The following is a 19,753-nucleotide window of genomic DNA, read 5'->3' as shown; positions in this document are numbered from 1 at the left end:
TCAACCAAGACATGGAGGGGAGGGGTGTGTGGCCCTATTCCTCATTAAAAGTGGGTGTTTTTAAAGGCATTCGTTGTTTTACTATTTATCCAAATGAATGGATAAAGTAGAAAATGCTAACTTTTTCCATTTTCCTGATGAAAAGAAAAAAAAAAACTGGGCTAGTTAGTGAAAAATGAATCTCCTTGTTTTACTCTCCCTTTAATGTTGAGAAAACCTTGAACGACTATAACAAAACATTCTTTTTTTTGTACAGGGCAAACTGAATTTGAAGAACCCTCGGTTTGGCGGATGGAACTATAAAGACACTTTAATTAAAATAATAAAATCTGTGTTTACATCTAAAGAAGACCCGCAAGCAAGCACAGAAAACAATGACAAAACACTTACATTGGATGACACAGAAAAAACTGAAATGGAAATGACTGAAGAAATATTTATGACTAAATTCAGAAGAGAAGTGGAACATGCTGAAAATGAGGCATATGAACTCAAGGTAAAAGATGAGAAACGGAGAAAGACAATACAACATTCTATGGAGACCATAGAGGAAAAAATTCAGGAGGTAAATGGACTGGTAATTGATCTAAATAATTTGCAAAGGCCAAAGACTAAACATAATTTACAAATTATTTTCATCAAAACTGAAAATCCAGAGGAACGGAAATATGAACCACAAAACAAATTAACAGAAACGGAACATACAGAGGAACAAAAAAATGAACCACAAAACAAGATTAATGAAATGCTTGACATCACGAAAGAAATACAAATACAAATAAAATACCTTGAATTTCAACTAGAATGTGTGAAAAAAGAAACCAAAGAGATTGAAATGTTAAAATATCAAATGGAGATCAAACAGAAAGGCTATCTAAATATTTTAAGAAGTGTCAGTCGAATACAGCAAGAAAATAAATTGAGAGATGCTGAGTTAAAATTAGAGAAAAAATCACTAAAAAGGTGGACACAAAAATTGCAAAAAGACCTAAATTGCCAACTGGAGGTGGTGACCAAAGACTTGGATCGTTTGGAGATCTTAAAGCAGAATATAAAAAAATGCCAGAAAAAGGCTACTATCTCTGTTATCACAAACGACCCTAATCAGTGCGAAAACAAGTGTGACGGGAATCATAAATGTATAGGGATGCATACAATTATGAGAACGCACTGTGAATATCTGTCGCAAATAATTCATGACATCAAGCAAAAGATGAGTAGACACCCAAGAATCTCAAGTAAAATAAAATGTGAAGTGGAACATACTATATGTTTAGAAATTAAACGTAAAAAGGAAATGTGTGGTTTCAAGAAAATAACACAGGAGGTAAAGAAAAGAAAAAATGATCTGCAATTGATCATGTGTAACATGAAACAAAATAAGGCAGATATACAGAGACAAATTAGTTTTCTAAAGAAAAAAGAATTATTGAATGAAACACTCAATGAATTGGAAAACACAATGTGTGACCTCAGAATCAATACAAAAACCATTTGCAGCTCATTCGATGACTTGAGTAGAAAGACACACAACCTCAAGGGTTGGGCCCTACATCTTAAGCAAAGAACAAAGCAAATTAAACACTTGTTAAAAAAAATCGTATTAAAAACTGAGCAAAACAACTTTGACAATGTAATGCTTACAAAGGATGAAGACTTCAAAGAAAAATTGAACAAATTCAAAATGTGTATACAGATACATGAAAATTATGTTGAAGATTTCAGTCACAAAAATTATATATTATATACACAAACAGTAGATGCTGCCATGACAATAGTAAGAAACACAGTGCAAAAGCCGTGTGCAATGAGGTGTTATATTGATGTCAGAAGTAAAATACATGAAATTAAAAAAAAAAAGGAAAAACTGAATTCTGAGGGTGACATACAGGGTCAAATCAGCAAGGAGAGGGAAAAGTTACTTTCAGTCAAGACAAACATTAATGTCAATAGAAAAAGCCTGAAAATTGACATGGGGAAAACACAACAACTGAGAACTGAGCTGAAGTTGAGTGAGGATCAATTAATAACAAAGCTACATTCACTAGAGAAAGCAAAAGCCAATCTCCAGGAGGCGAATGAGAGCAGGCTTGAAAACATATCCAAGAAAGGACTTTATTTTGAGACGATTAAGGAAACCATTCAGAAAAAAACACATGCCTTGAAAACGATGGTTGCAAACCTTGATCAAGTGACACACCAAATACTAAATCAAAACAAGCTGATACAGGAAGAAAGGATACGGCAAGATGGTCTGCTTTCAAGCATGGTGAAACAAAGAAAACTACTTAAGGAGAACCAAAAAGACATTGATGCTACTACAGAAAGACTCATTGATGACAGGGGAAAATTAGTTTCAAAGACAAATAATATTGAAGAAGACAGAACAAGACTCACTATCGAGAAAGATGAGATAGATCTACAGCATGCAGAGCTGAAAGCATGGGAACATAATTTAGAAGCTAGCATTTCTTTACTAGAAAAAGTTAAGGTCAACTTGCAGGAGGAAAATGACAAGAAACGTGAAGGTGTTTATGAGAAAAATCTACAGATAGAAAATAACAAGTGTGGCATGCAGGAAATATCATTAGCTATGAAGAACACACTAGCAGACCTTGACCAGATGACAGACCAAGTAACAGTTAATCGCAAACTACTGTTGAGAAAAGGGATACAGCTGGGAAGTCTGCTGTCAAGTGTGGTGAAACAAAAAGAAGAACTTGATGAGACCAGAGAAAATGTGGATTCTGCCTTGAACAGAGTCAGCAATGAGAGGGAAACTTTGAATTTGTTGAAGCGTAAAATTGACGTTGAGAAAGAAGAACAAACAATGGAGAAGGACAGGCTGGAACAAATGTGGTCTGACCTGAAAGTACGGCAAAATCAAGTGATAAATAATGTACAGTTTTTACAAAATGCAAAGGCAAATCTCCAGGAGGTGAATGAAAGGAATATTAGGAGCAATCACAAAATATTAATCAAATTCGAACAAAACAAGAAAGGTGTGCAGACAGTGACACTTTCATTGAAGAATATGCTTGTAGACCTTAAACGGGTGACAGACCAAGTGTCAGGTAAAAACAAATTACTTTTGAGACAGAGGTACCAGTTGGGTCGTCTGCTGTCGATAATGGTGGAACAAAAAGAAGAACTTAATGAGAAGTGTGAAGATCTTGACTCTCATATTGACAGAATAAGCAAGGAGAGGGAAAAGTTACTTTCAATCAAGACAAACATTGATGTCGATAGAAAAAGCTTGCAAATTGACATGGAAAAAAGACAACAACTGAGAACTGAGCTGAAGTTGAGTGAGGAGCACATAATAACTAAGCTACATTCACTAGAAAAAGCAAAGGCCAATCTACAGGAGGCGAATGAGAGCAGGCTTGAAAACATATCCAAGAAAGGACTTAAATTTGATACGAATAAGGAAACCATTCAGAATGAAACACTTGCCTTGAAAAAGATGGTTGAAGACCTTGATCAAGTGACACACCAAATACTAAATCAAAACAAACTGTTGCAGGTAGAAAGGTTCCGGCAAGATGGTCTGCTTTCAAGCATGGTGAAACAAAGAGAACAACTTAAGGAGAACCAAAAGGTCATTGATGCTACTACAGAAAGACTCACTGATGACAGGGACAAATTAGTTTCAAAGAAAAATTATATTGAAGAAGACAGAACAAGACTCACTATTGAGAAAGATGACATGGAACAACAGCAAGCAGAGCTGAAAGTACTGGAAGACCAATTAGCAGATAACGTTCCATTACTAGAAAAAGTAAAGGTCAAAATGCAGGAGAAAAATGACAAGAAACTTGAAGGTGCTTACGAGAAAAATCTCCAGATGGAAATTAACAAGCGTGTCATGCAGAAAATATTATTAGCTACGAAGAACACACTAGCAAACCTTGACCAGATGACAGACCAAGTAACAATTAATCGCAAACTACTGTTGAGAAAAAGGATACAGCTGGGAAGTCTGCTGTCAAGTGTGGTGAAACAAAAAGAAGAACTTGATGAGACAAGAGAAAATGTGGATTCTGCCTTGAACAGAGTCAGCAATGAGAGGGAAACTTGGAATTTGTTGAAGCGTAAAATTGACGTCGAGAAAGAACAACAAACAATGGAGAAGGACAGGCTGGAACAAATGCGGTCTGACCTGAAAGTACGGCAAGATCAAGTGATAAATAATGTACAGTTTTTACAAACAGCAAAGGCAAATCTCCGGGAGGTGAGTGAAAAGAATATTAGGAGCAATCACAAAATATTAATCAAATTCGAACAAAACAAGAAAGGAGTGCAGACAGTGACACTTTCATTGAAGAATATGCTTGTAGACCTTGAACGGGTGACAGACCAAGTGTCAGGTAAAAACAAATTGATTTTGAGACAAAGGTACAAGTTAAGTCGTCTTCTGTCGATAATGGTGGAACAAAAAGAAGAACTTAATGAGAAGCGTGAAGATCTTGACTCTCATATTGACAGAATAAGCAAGGACAGGGAAAAGTTACTTTCAATCAAGACAAACATTAATGTCAATAGAAAAAGCCTGAAAATTGACATGGAGAAAACACAACAACTGAGAACTGAGCTGAAGTTGAGTGAGGATCAATTAATAACAAAGCTACATTCACTAGAGAAAGCAAAGGCCAATCTCCAGGAGGCGAATGAGAGCAGGCTTGAAAACATATCCAAGAAAGGACTTTATTTTAAGACGATTAAGGAAACCATCCAGAAAAAAACACATGCCTTGAAAAAGATGGTTGCAAACCTTGATCAAATGACACACCAAATACTAAATCAAAACAAGCTGATACAGGAAGAAAGGATCCGGCAATATGGTCTGCTTTCAAGCATGGTGAAACAAAGAAAACAACTTAAGGAGAACCAAAAAGACATTGATGCTACTACAGAAAGACTCATTGATGACAGGGGAAAATTAGTTTCAAAGACAAATAATATTGAAGAAGACAGAACAAGACTCACTATCGAGAAAGATGAGATAGATCTACAGCATGCAGAGCTGAAAGCAAGGGAACATAATTTAGAAGCTAGCATTTCTTTACTAGAAAAAGTTAAGGTCAACTTGCAGGAGGAAAATGACAAGAAACGTGAAGGTGTTTATGAGAAAAATCTACAGATAGAAAATAAGTGTGGCATGAAGGAAATATCATTAGCTATGAAGAACACACTAGCAGACCTTGATCAGATGACAGACCAAGTAACAGTTAATCGCAAACTACTGTTGAGAAAAGGGATACAGCTGGGAAGTCTGCTGTCAAGTGTGGTGAAACAAAAAGAAGAACTTGATGAGACTAGAGAAAATGTGGATTCTGCCTTGAACAGAGTCAGCAATGAGAGGGAAACTTTGAATTTGTTGAAGCGTAAAATTGACGTCGAGAAAGAAGAACAAACAATGGAGAAGGACAGGCTGGAACAAATGCGGTCTGACCTGAAAGTACGGCAAGATCAAGTGATAAATAACGTACAGTTTTTACAAACAGCAAAGGCAAATCTCCAGGAGGTGAGTGAAAAGAATATTAGGAGCAATCACAAAATATTAATCAAATTCGAACAAAACAAGAAAGGAGTGCAGACAGTGACACTTTCATTGAAGAATATGCTTGTAGACCTTGAACGGGTGACAGACCAAGTGTCAGGTAAAAACAAATTGCTTTTGAGACAGAGGTACCAGTTGGGTCGTCTGCTGTCGATAATGGTGGAACAAAAAGAAGAACTTAATGAGAAGCGTGAAAATATTGATTCTCATATTGACAGAATAAGCAAGGACAGGAAAAAGTTACTTTCAATCAAGACAAACATTAATGTCGATAGAAAAAGCCTGAAAATTGACATGGAGAAAACACAACAACTGAGAACTGAGCTAAAGTTGAGTGAGGATCACCTAATAACAAAGCTACATTCACTCGAGAAAGCAAAGGCCAATCTCCAGGAGGCGAATGAGAGCAGGCTTGAAAACATATTCAAGAAAGGACTTTATTTTGAGACGATTAAGGAAACCATTAAGAAAAAAACACATGCCTTGAAAAAGATGGTTGCAAACCTTGATCAAGTGACAGACCAAATACTAAATCAAAACAAGCTGATGCAGGAAGAAAGGATCCGGCAAGATGGTCTGCTTTCAAGCATGGTGAAACAAAGAGAACAACTTAAGGGGAACCAAAAAGTCATTGATGCTACTACAGAAAGACTCACTGATGACAGGGGAAAATTAGTTTCAAAGAAAAATATTACTGAAGAAGACAGAACAAGACTCACTATTGAGAAAGATGAGATTGATCTACAGCATGCAGAGCTGAAAGCATGGGAACATAATTTAGAAGCTAGCATTTCTTTACTAGAAAAAGTGAAGGTCAAAATGCAGGAGGAAAATGACAAGAAACTTGAAGGTGCTTACGATAAAAATCTCCAGATGGAAATTAACAAGTGTGGCATGCAGAAGATATCATTAGCTATGAAGAACACACTTGCAAACCTTGACCAGATTACAGACCAAGTAACAGTTAATCGCAAACTACTGTTGAGCAAAAGGATACGGCTGGGAAGTCTGCTGTCAAGTGTGGTGAAACAAAAAGAAGAACTTGATGAGACCAGAGAAAATGTGGATTCTGCCTTGAACAGAGTCAGCAATGAGAGGGAAACTTTGAATTTGTTGAAGCGTAAAATTGACGTCGAGAAAGAAGAACAAACAATAGAAAAGGACAGGCTGGAACAAATGCGGTCTGACCTGAAAGTACGGCAAGATCAAGTGATAAAAAACGTACAGTTTTTACAAACAGCAAAGGCAAATCTCCAGGAGGTGAATGAAAAGAATATTAGGAGCAATCACAAAATATTAATCAAATTCGAACAAAACAAGAAAGGTGTGCAGACAGTGACACTTTCATTGAAGAATATGCTAGTAGACCTTAAACGGGTGCCAGACCAAGTGTCAGGTAAAAACAAATTACTTTTGAGACAGAGGTACCAGTTGGGTCGTCTGCTGTCGATAATGGTGGAACAAAAAGAAGAACTTAATGAGAAGCGTGAAGATCTTGACTCTCATATTGACAGAATAAGCAAGGAGAGGGAAAAGTTACTTTCAATCAAGACAAACATTGATGTCGATAGAAAAAGCTTGCAAATTGACATGGAAAAAAGACAACAACTGAGAACTGAGCTGAAGTTGAGTGAGGAGCACATAGTAACTAAGCTACATTCACTAGAAAAAGCAAAGGCCAATCTCCAGGAGGCAAATGAGAGCAGGCTTGAAAACATATCCAAGAAAGGACTTAAATTTGATACGAATAAGGAAACCATTCAGAATGAAACACTTGCCTTGAAAAAGATGGTTGAAGACCTTGATCAAGTGACACACCAAATACTAAATCAAAACAAACTGTTGCAGGTAGAAAGGTTCCGGCAAGATGGTCTGCTTTCAAGCATGGTGAAACAAAAAGAACAACTTAAGGAGAACCAAAAGGTCATTGATGCTACTACAGAAAGACTCACTGATGACAGGGACAAATTAGTTTCAAAGAAAAATTATATTGAAGAAGACAGAACAAGACTCACTATTGAGAAAGATGACATGGAACAACAGCAAGCAGAGCTGAAAGTACTGGAAGACCAATTAGCAGATAACGTTCCATTACTAGAAAAAGTGAAGGTCAAAATGCAGGAGAAAAATGACAAGAAACTTGAAGGTGCTTACGAGAGAAATCTCCAGATGGAAATTAACAAGTGTGTCATGCAGAAAATATTATTAGCTACGAAGAACACACTAGCAAACCTTGACCAGATGACAGACCAAGTAACAATTAATCGCAAACTACTGTTGAGAAAAAGGATACAGCTGGGAAGTCTGCTGTCAAGTGTGGTGAAACAAAAAGAAGAACTTGATGAGACCAGAGAAAATGTGGACTCTGCCTTGAACAGAGTCAGCAATGAGAGGGAAACTTTGAATTTGTTGAAGCGTAAAATTGACGTCGAGAAAGAAGAACAAACAATGGAGAAGGACAGGCTGGAACAAATGCGGTCTGACCTGAAAGTACGGCAAAATCAAGTGATAAATAACGTACAGTTTTTACAAACAGCAAAGGCAAATCTCCAGGAGGTGAGTGAAAAGAATATTGGGAGCAATCACGAAATATTAATCAAATTCGAACAAAACAAGAAAGGAGTGCAGACAGTGACACTTTCATTGAAGAATATGCTTGTAGACCTTGAACGGGTGACAGACCAAGTGTCAGGTAAAAACAAATTGCTTTTGAGACAGAGGTACCAGTTGGGTCGGCTGCTGTCGATAATGGTGGAACAAAAAGAAGAACTTAATGAGAAGCGTGAAAATATTGATTCTCATATTGACAGAATAAGCAAGGACAGGAAAAAGTTACTTTCAATCAAGACAAACATTAATGTCGATAGAAAAAGCCTGAAAATCGACATGGAGAAAACACAACAACTGAGAGCTGAGCTAAAGTTGAGTGAGGATCACCTAATAACAAAGCTACATTCACTCGAGAAAGCAAAGGCCAATCTCCAGGAGGCGAATGAGAGCAGGCTTGAAAACATATCCAAGAAAGGACTTTATTTTGAGACGATTAAGGAAACCATTAAGAAAAAAACACATGCCTTGAAAAAGATGGTTGCAAACCTTGATCAAGTGACACACCAAATTCTAAATCAAAACAAGCTGATGCAGGAAGAAAGGATCCGGCAAGATGGTCTGCTTTCAAGCATGGTGAAACAAAGAGAACAACTTAAGGGGAACCAAAAAGTCATTGATGCTACTACAGAAAGACTCACTGATGACAGGGGAAAATTAGTTTCAAAGAAAAATATTACTGAAGAAGACAGAACAAGACTCACTATTGAGAAAGATGAGATTGATCTACAGCATGCAGAGCTGAAAGCATGGGAACATAATTTAGAAGCTAGCATTTCTTTACTAGAAAAAGTGAAGGTCAAAATGCAGGAGGAAAATGACAAGAAACTTGAAGGTGCTTACGAGAAAAATCTCCAGATGGAAATTAACAAGTGTGGCATGCAGAAGATATCATTAGCTATGAAGAACACACTTGCAAACCTTGACCAGATTACAGACCAAGTAACAGTTAATCGCAAACTACTGTTGAGCAAAAGGATACGGCTGGGAAGTCTGCTGTCAAGTGTGGTGAAACAAAAAGAAGAACTTGATGAGACCAGAGAAAATGTGGATTCTGCCTTGAACAGAGTCAGCAATGAGAGGGAAACTTTGAATTTGTTGAAGCGTAAAATTGACGTCGAGAAAGAAGAACAAACAATGGAGAAGGACAGGCTGGAACAAATGCGGTCTGACCTGAAAGTACGGCAAGATCAAGTGATAAATAATGTACAGTTTTTACAAAATGCAAAGGCAAATCTCCAGGAGGTGAATGAAAGGAATATTAGGAGCAATCACAGAATATTAATCAAATTCGAACAAAACAAGAAAGGTGTGCAGACAGTGACTTTTTCATTGAAGAATATGCTAGTAGACCTTAAACGGGTGCCAGACCAAGTGTCAGGTAAAAACAAATTACTTTTGAGACAGAGGTACCAGTTGGGTCGTCTGCTGTCGATAATGGTGGAACAAAAAGAAGAACTTAATGAGAAGCGTGAAGATCTTGACTCTCATATTGACAGAATAAGCAAGGAGAGGGAAAAGTTACTTTCAATCAAGACAAACATTGATGTTGATAGAAAAAGCTTGCAAATTGACATGGAAAAAACACAACAACTGAGAACTGAGCTGAAGTTGAGTGAGGAGGACATAATAACTAAGCTACATTCACTAGAAAAAGCAAAGGCCAATCTACAGGAGGCGAATGAGAGCAAGCTTGAAAACATATCCAAGAAAGGACTTAGATTTGATACGAATAAGGAAACCATTCAGAATGAAACACTTGCCTTGAAAAAGATGGTTGAAGACCTTGATCAAGTGACAAACCAAATACTAAATCAAAACAAACTGTTGCAGGTAGAAAGGTTCCGGCAAGATGGTCTGCTTTCAAGCATGGTGAAACAAAGAGAACAACTTAAGGAGAACCAAAAGGTCATTGATGCTACTACAGAAAGACTCACTGATGACAGGAACAAATTAGTTTCAAAGAAAAATTATATTGAAGACAGAACAAGACTCACTATTGAGAAAGATGACATGGAACAACAGCAAGCAGAGCTGAAAGTACTGGAAGACCAATTAGCAGATAACGTTCCATTACTAGAAAAAGTGAAGGTCAAAATGCAGGAGGAAAATGACAAGAAACTTGAAGGTGCTTACGAGAAAAATCTCCAGATGGAAATTAACAAGTGTGGCATGCAGAAAATATCATTAGCTATGAAGAACACACTAGCAAACCTTGACCAGATGACAGACCAAGTAACAATTGATCGCAGACTACTGTTGAGAGAAAGGATACAGCTGGGAAGTCTGCTGTCAAGTGTGGTGAAACAAAAAGAAGAACTTGATGAGACCAGAGAAAATGTGGATTCTGCCTTGAACACAGTCAGCAATGAGAGGGAAACTTTGAATTTGTTGAAGCGTAAAATTGACGTCGAGAAAGAAGAACAAACAATGGAGAAGGACAGGCTGGAACAAATGCGGTCTGACCTGAAAGTACGGCAAGATCAAGTGATAAATAATGTACAGTTTTTACAAACAGCAAAGGCGAATCTCCAGGAGGTGAATGAAAAGAATATTAGGAGCAATCACGAAATATTAATCAAATTCGAACAAAAAGAGAAAGGTGTGCAGACAGTGACACTTTTATTGAAGAATATTCTTGTAGACCTTGAACGGGTGACAGACCAAGTGTCATGTAAAAACAAATTGCTTTTGAGACAGAGGTACCAGTTGGGTCGTCTGCTGTCGATAATGGTGGAACAAAAAGAAGAACTTAATGAGAAGCGTGAAATTATTGATTCTCATATTGACAGAATAAGCAAGGACAGGGAAAAATTACTTTCAATCAAGACAAACATTGATGTCGATAGAAAAAGCCTGAAAATTGACATGGGGAAAACACAACTGAGAACTGAGCTGGAGTATATTGAGGTTCACTTAATAACAATGCTATATTCACTAAAAAAAGCAAAGGCCAATCTCCAGGAGGCGAATGAGAGCAGGCTTGAAAACATACCTACATCACTGGCCAAACAAGATATTTCTATAGCGAGCCATACCTCTAAAAGAGACTGCCTACGAAAAATCTGGAAGGACACAAACATTGAAAAAAAATTGATTGATCAGATGAAATGCACTGGGCATGAGATGAGAAAACACTTGGAGGAACAATTAAAAGTGATTACCAATTTTGTTGAAACATATTGGATACTGAAGAAAAAAACATTTGTCAAGAAAACTGATCAAAGATTTTTTCAGGCATGGCAAAGTCATTCGGAGAAAAAGCGTAAAAGTCAGGACAAAAAGAATTCTAGCCTTCAGAAATTTAAAATTGAGATGCATTAGGATATTGAGAGCCTTTAAAAAAAAAAAGCCAGTCCACTGAATACTTGGTAATCACATACGCAATTGGACAAAAGAAAAGCAAATAGTAGATAGTGTGTTGCGGAATTTTGTATCACCTCTCATGCCAACTGCTCAGAGAGGAAATGAGACAGTAACTCATCTATTATTTAACTCCGTAGATTATTAAAAGACACTTGAACATCACACCAGGGACAAAGTACTGAACCTGTGACCAATGTTCCCTCAAAACTGTGCGTGTGCGCAATCGCCCGCACATTCTCAGCGCACAAGAAAATCTATCCATCCCATAAACAACATCCCACATCCCCCCAAGCGAACACGCAGCGTTTGACGTCCCATTACCCCATCCTGGAAAAAAAACGTAGTTGGGATGAAAATCAGCACCTTCAAATCTGAGACCACGGTCCTCAGTCAGAAAAAGGTGGAATGCCTTCTCTGGGTCAGGGATGAGATTCAGCTCCAACTGGAGGAGTTCAAGGATCTTGGGGTCTTGTTCACAAGCGAGGACAGGATGGCTACCTGAAATTGAAAGGCTGATCGGTGCAGCGTTTGCTGTGATGCGGACTCTATACCGGTTCGTTGAGCTGAACTGAAAGGCAAATAGGCAGATACAAACGGCCCAAATTAATTTCCTCCGTAGGGTGTCCGCACTCTCCCTTAGAGATAGGGTGAGAAGTTTTGTCATCCGTGAGAGACTTGGAGTCGAGTCGCTGCTCCTCCACTTTGAGAGTAGCCAGATGAGGTGGCTTGGGCATCTCATTAGGATGCTTCCTGGATGCCTACCTGGAGAAGTGTTCCGGGCATGTCCCACTGGCAGGAGACCCCGGGGAGACCCAAGACGCGCTGGAGAGACTATGTCGGTAGAGGATGGATGGATGGATGGATGCATGGATGGATGGATGGATGGATGGATGACTACTTGGGGCAAAGTCTTTTAAAGGTAAAAACTATATGTTAATCAGTCATTCATTTTTGAAAGAGGGTCTAATTAGTGACCCCTGTCTTTCTCAATTTACAGTACATATTAAATAAATGCAAATATTCAATAATTTATTATTCAGCGTTTAAAAAGTTCCTGTATTGTGCATCCTTTTTATGCAAACAAATATTGCGGATAAATTCGGTGCATCACAGTTTTTTTGCGGCGTCACTTGAAGTGTGGGGCTTTGTCTGCCCATATGACTTTACAGCACACTATTGGCCGGTAGGAGACCAATGGGAACATATTGATCTGTATCCTTGCCGATGATTGGCTTAGAACTGTAAGAGGACCGCTAACCAGGCTCTATCTCAATCTCTTGCTACATATCCACTCCTCCACTTTGTTTGTCAGCAGAATTAGTGCTTCGTTTTGTTGTCACAAACGAGGCAGGACAACCAAATACAACACAGGCTCTTTATTTGCGGAAAATTTAAAGGAAACAAGGAGGGCTCTAATGCCAGCAGAGCAGGACTACGAGACAAGCTGATGAACCGGTCAGCGAGCTCGCGTCGTGCGTCATTGAAGCAGAAGGGCATAGCAAGCTTTAAAAAACTATTTAAAAAGTATTTAGAGAGACTTAGACTTAGACAAACATTATTGTCATTTTGTCTGCACAGGGTGCAGACAAAACAAAACTCCGTTACATACAGCTTCCAACAATGGAGTGATATTGCGGTTGAATAAAAGTAACATTCTATATAAGAATATAAGATAAAAAAAGATAAGTATAAAGTGCAGCAGTGATAAAGTATGTAATAGTGCAGGAAACAAAACAGTATTAAAAAAGTGTGCAGAGGAATGCTAAAACCAGGTTGCGTACTTTTATATTTACATGGGTTATAAAAGTTCAGCAAGGTTGGCAGTGCGAGATAGTGGTTTGTAGTATCATAATGTACAGATTCTGTGAATGTGTGATGCAGAGTCCAGTTTAGAGTTCAACAGAGATTGAATGTTCAACAGTGATGACAGCAGGGAAAAAGCTGTTGCAGAACCTGGTGGACCTGCACCGGATGCTGCGAAACCTCTTCCCAGAGGGCAGCAGGGAGAACAGTCCATGGTGGGGGTGTGATGGGTCACTGATGATGTTACGGGCTCGGGACACGCAGCGCTGAGATGAAAAGTCCTGAATGGAGGGAAGAGGAGCCCCATGATCGTCTCTGCTGTCCTCACCACTCTCCTCACGTTCTTCCAATCGGAGGCGCTGCAACCTCCACACCACACAGAGAGACAGCCTGTCAGAATGCTCTCTATGGAGCTTCTGTAGAACGTCCTCATGATGGGTGGGGGCAGGTGGGCTCTCCTCATCCTCCGCAGGTTGTACAGGCGCTTCTGTGGCCTCTTGACCAGTGCCGTGGTGTTCACAGTCCAGGTGAGGTCGTCTGTGATGTGGACCCCCAGGAATTTGGTGCTGCTGACCACCTCCACAGCTGAGCTGTTGATGATCAGCGGAGCGTGGTGAGTTTTTTCCTGAAGTCGACAATGATCTCCTTTGTCTTCTCCACATTCAGAATCAGGCTAATGTCTCTGCACCAGCTCACCAACTGCTCCACCTCCTCTCTGTAGTCCAGGTCGTTGTTGTCTCTGATGAGGCCCACCACCGTTGTGTCGTCTGCGAACTTCACAATGTGATTGGGGGTGAACCTGGGGACGCAGTCGTGCGTCATCAGGGTGAACAGCAGGGGGCTCAGGACGCAGCCCTGAGGGGAGCCTGTGCTGAGGGTGATGACATCGGAGGTGTTATGTCCGACCCGGACTGACTGAGGTCTGTTGGTGAGGAAGTCTAGCAGCCAGTTCCGAAGGGGGGTGCTGAAGCCCAGGTGTTCCAGTTTTCCCACCAGATGCTGTGGGATGATGGTGTTAAACGCAGAACTGAAGTCCAGGAACCGCATCCACACATGGGTGCTCTTCTCTTCCAGGTGAGCCAGGCTCAAGTGAAAATTAGAGGAGATGGCATCCTCAGTAGAGCGGTTCTGCCGGTAGGAAAACTGGAATGGGTCGAATGTTGGGGAGAGTCTGGAGACGATGTATTCTTTAAGCAGCCTTTCGAAGCACTTCATCATGATGGGAGTCAGTGCAACAGGCCGGTAGTCATTGAATGAGGTGATTTGAGGTTTCTTCGGCACCGGAATGATGGAGGCAGCCTTGAAGCATGCTGGCACTGTGGCTTGGCCCAGCGAGGTGTTAAAAATGTCTGTGATGACACCAGCCAGCTGACCTGCACATTCCCTGAACACCCGCCCAGGTATGTTGTCGGGACCTGGGGCCTTACGAGGGTTGACGCTCCTCAGAGTCTTCAACACGTCGGCTGAGTCAAGGCAAAGTGCCTCCTCTTCCTGATGGGGAACAGTTTTCACTGCTGGAGTGCTGTTTAGTGCCTCAAACCGCCCAAAATTATTTAGTCCATTTAGGAAGTCAGCATCGACTTCACCCACCAGGCTTTTTTCCAGCATTGACATGCCATTTCCAGGGTGCGTATTATACATGGGGGCGCATTATACATGGAAAAAAACGGTAAATTATAAAAGTCATGTGGACTGTGCTGGGCTGCGGGAGTGCATCCCGTCGGTCAGCACGACATGAGCAGAGCGGAGCCATGACACGTTTACACTTTGCTACCGTACCTGATAGCGCGGGGCATGCACTGAGGACAAGCGCCGAAAAAAAGCACCAAAAAAGGAAAAAAAAGCAATGCTGTCGGAATAATTGTATGGAGAAACACTGGTCGGCCTGACCGGAGGCCTCATATCTTTGCTTTAACAAAGATCTCTGTCTAGCCCCAGAGAGTTCTTTAACTCCCTTCCTTTCTCATCGTCTCATGTCTTTGGGAGGCCCTCACTAGTTATGAGTAGAACACATTTGTTCTTTGTGAAGTTCTTTCTCTTTAAGTAAACTTTGTAGTTTTCATTCATTAATTAATGTTCGGGACAGTTTTCCTTTGATAAAGTGTTTTAGAAAAGACATACATGTTGAAGTAGTTGCATATGTAAGTTATCCCATATTCACTCAATGTTTGTTTAAGTAGACTTCATACAAGTTATCTCACATTTATTTAATATTTGTCGGAGTGTTTCCACGAAAGGTATCTAATTATTTACTCAATATTATTATTGAATGAAACTTAGCAAGAAAGTCTAGTGGATTGTTTTACAGGTACACGGCACTCAGAACGTTTGGAGATACATATCTCATCGCAGTCGAGGACGAGGCTGACAACCAACTGAGGGGAAACTGCACTGCTGGGGTCACAGAAAGGCCAAGGTTCCGTCGGGCCGCTTTGTTAGCTAGGCAGCGTTGCTACAGCAATAGCTCCCCTCCCTTTAGTGTAGCAACGCTTTTTGTAACCAGGGCAACCCAAAATAAAAAGAGGAGATAACAGACTAAGAGCTCAGAATTAATGGAGACTGTAACTGAGCTTTCTCTGTGATACTCCTCGCGAGTAAAACGAATACTGGTTGTTAGGGTTGTAACGATACATCGATACACATCGATTAATCGATATAATGCTCTACGATTTATTGGCATCGATGCTAAACGTAAACATCGATTTATATCGCCGTGTTTGACCTCGGACATTAGACGCCATTTTATTTTGAAATCCAGTTCATTGTTGCTTGCTTCCTCTTTCCGGGAGCAGGGAGCAGTGCGCGGCGTTGTGTTGTGAGCAGAGCAGGCACGTGAAAGGGGAGTCGACAACTAGTACGCGGCTCCTGGGCTGGTGCTATGGCTAGTGTCCAAAAAGACGAATAAATTTGCTCCCCTTTAGGCTTCAAGTCATTTGTTTGGAAGCACTTTGGATTCCAAAGAAAATATGGCTCAACGGACAAGACACGTGCAGTTTGTAAATCCTGCCATGCGGTGATCAAATATTCAGGGAGCACAAATCTCGCCGCATATTTAAAGAAAAAACACGACATCAAACTTCAGTGTTAAAATAAGCACTTTGTATACTGCAATACTCTTGTAATTTCCTAAATAAAGAGTTTGCAGTACCTTGTTGATTTTGCATATGAATTGTTATAAATCAGGATATTGTTCTATATTTTTTATAAAAAAAAAAAAAAAAAATCGATCGTAGAGCACTATATCGCGATATATCGTGAATGAATCGCAGCAGGCTTTAAGATATCGGCAAATATCGTATCGTAGTTCTTTGTATCGATATTATATCGTATCGTGACAAAACCCGCGATTTACACCCCTACTGGTTGTCTTCTCCTCTTTGTTTCAGTGTGTGAATTAATGTCTGATGGTATTTAGACCCAACGACTGCCATCCGGTATTTGGGACAGCAGCTGGCAATGAGCACTAATAGCGTGCCTCTGAGCAATGTGCAGATGCCCTCGCGCTGGGCTGCGGAGGCACGTAAGCCGGTCAGCACGGCAAGAGCAGAGCGGAGCCGTGACATGTTTTCACAAAATGTTTAATTGTTTAAAAATACACAATAAAGTGTTTAAAAATAAAATTATAAATGCCTTGTGCGGGTGCCCTCACGCTGGGCTGCAGGGGCGGGTCAGCCGGTCAGCACGGCAAGACCAGAGTGGAGCCGTGACACCTTTACACTTTAAAATGTTTAAAAAGGTGTTTAAAAAACAATATCGTATTTAAAAGTGTTTAAAATACAATAACGTATTTAAAAGTACAATAGAGTGTTAAAAAATAAAATTAGAAAAGTCTTGTGAGGATGCCTCGTGCTGGGCGCATCAGCCAGCCAGCACGCATGTTCATTGTACAGGGGCCGGCAAAATGATCTGACACATTTTTGGGTTTGAAAAAACACAAAGTAAACAAACAAAAACGTATTTTTATTTTTTAAAGTACATATAATGCCATTTTGTTTCCTTTGGTTTTAAAAATTAAATCGGTCAAATGGGAGCCGTTATTGTCCACACATTGTCGAAGGCGTTCACACCACCACCACCAGACTCTCAAACAGCTTCATACTCCAGGCTGTTAGGATCCTGAACTCGCTACCCCGTTCTGCGTAGCGTCCTGTACTTTTACTGTCTGTATGCACACTGGCTCTTATTTGTTGTGTTATCTGTTTATTTATTATTTATTATTACCGTTTTTTTCCATGTATAATGCGCAAAATTTAACTAATTTATTGTCCTAAAATCTGGGGTGCGCATTATACATGGGTACAAAAAAAAAAAAAAAATACGGATATCATACGGAGGCCGCCATTACAGATGCGCTTTCTTCTCTGCTGTTCACTTCAAACACACTCCATACAAACACGATGCTCTCGTATCAGACACTTGCTAGATCACTTGCTTGTTTGCTGTTACAATGTACCCTACACAAATTCGAAACATTTCTTCACTATTGAGTATGCTAGCGCATGTGCAGTGATACTGACCGGCAGAATAACATCCGGTTGTTCCCAAAGATGATCATTTTTCTGAAATAATTTTACGTTTACGGACTTAGGTAGGAGTCAAAATTTGGGTGCGTATTATACATGGGTACAGGCTTTTTTTCAGCATCAACATGCCATTTTTAGGGTGCGTATTATACATGGGGGCGCATTATACACGGAAAAAAATGGTACTCTTATTATTTATTATTTGTGCCTTCTTGTTTTTTATATTGCGTCGTTTACTTGTATGTCTATCGTGTAATATGTCTTGTCACCGTGGGATAGAGAAAACGTAATTTCGATCTCTTTGTGTGTCTCGGCATGTGAAGACGTCGACAATAAAGCAGACTTTGACTTTTTTGACTTTGAAGGTTGTCCATAACTCGGCGGATAATTTCATAGCGAATGGCAGCAATTTCTTTCTTTTTCGTTTCAATGTTGATCCACTGGCTCTGAACTTAGTAACTGTCAAGTATAGGATGGTACAAGATGGTGCGTGAATGAGTATTGGATTTGGCCCAGACGAATTGGCTCAGATGAAATTCCAAATTTCACCAGAAGATGGTGACAAAGCTTGACATGGGAGACCTGAAGGAGGGGGCCTGAGTAAGGGTTACTTAAAAGTTAGTTCTTCAAAATTTACTATTGTTAAACTGGTAAAGGGGGGTTTGTTGGTTGAACTACATTGCCGTTCCAAATTTCACCAGAGGATGGTGCCAAAGTTAGATTGACTTGATGTAGGGGTATGTGATGGAAACTAGTAGATAAGTTAAATTGTTAAATTGTTTGTGACTAGAGAAACACGACCTGTCTGAATTACACATACCGTTTTTTTCCGTGTATAGTGCGCAATATTTTACTAATTTATTGTCCTAAAATCTGGGGTGCGTATTATACATGGGTACAAAGAAAAAAAATTTTAATTTTTTTTTTTTTTAATTTTTTTTTTTTTTTTTTTTTTTTTAAATAAAGTCATGGTACAACAAAACCAACAACAGGACTGACCGACAAAGTCGTGGAACAAAAAGACAGGGTGACATTACCAAAGACAGGAACAGAATGACAGTAACACATGCAATGATCCAACGGTGAGCGAGGGGCAGACAGGACTTAAATACAAAACACGTTACATCGATTGAGGTGACACAGGAAGAGCGGGGTGACACGAACAGAAACTATGGCAACCTAGACACATAGCAAAACTGGGGACGAGACATGACAAATCTCCCCCGAAATAAAACTCACCTTTCTTCTTGTTTGTTGTCAATCGCGCATCGCATTCAGCCATCCTGCCCAACACACTTAGTAAAATTCATAATTGACGACACATCGTTTGATGCGATGGTGCAATCGATGGTGTGTTATTGTCAAATATTGTTTGTTTTTTAATCTCCATCGCGGACCGGACGTCATACGGAGGCCGCCATTACAGATGCGCAGAACGGTTGCGCAAGACACGTCAGCTATATAAAGAGCGAGAGTTCAGTTCTCCACCTATTAGTTTCAATTCACAGTTTAATTAGCAGTTTCAATCAGCAAATAACAAAATGCGTATTACAGGTAGTATTTTATTTCACAACACTTTGCCTTGTTCCTTTCGTCTCTGCTGCTCATTTCAAACACGCTCCATACGACCGCAATGCTCTTGTATCAGACGCTCGCTCGATCACCTGCTAGTTTGCCGTCTGTCACAATGTACCCTACACAAATCCGAAACATTTGTTGCGGCTCCGAGTCACGACGAGGGGCAAGTTTTGGTTTCCAAGGGTGTTTTTATTCCTCTTCAACGTCTCTCCCATACAGAGCCGCCGTGTGCGCACGGAGCGCGGTGGTGCGTTTAGGGGCAGTCGGAGAAATCAACGCCAACAAAAAAATGACATCCAGCCTAGTTAAGACC

General features: G+C 39.9%; 1 protein-coding gene across 2 annotated transcripts in view; it reads left to right on the top strand.

Moving 5' to 3' along the window:
• Positions 1 to 18,226, top strand: part of LOC133158577 (trichohyalin-like) — a 99,681-nt gene extending 81,455 nt beyond the window's left edge. For both annotated transcript variants that reach the window (XM_061285855.1, XM_061285854.1), the window contains one exon: positions 257 to 18,226. In XM_061285855.1, the coding sequence (XP_061141839.1) occupies positions 416 to 11,494 (11,079 nt within the window). In that variant the 5' untranslated portion in view covers positions 257 to 415 and the 3' untranslated portion in view covers positions 11,495 to 18,226. The remainder of the gene's footprint in view (positions 1 to 256) is intronic.
• The last annotated feature ends 1,527 nt before the right edge of the window (positions 18,227 to 19,753 follow it).

Source organism: Syngnathus typhle, linkage group LG8, assembly GCF_033458585.1.
Source record: "Syngnathus typhle isolate RoL2023-S1 ecotype Sweden linkage group LG8, RoL_Styp_1.0, whole genome shotgun sequence".
NCBI classification, from domain to species: Eukaryota; Metazoa; Chordata; class Actinopteri; order Syngnathiformes; family Syngnathidae; genus Syngnathus; species Syngnathus typhle.
Note: the sequence above shows the minus strand (reverse complement) of the source record. Positions and strands in the feature narration are given on the sequence as shown.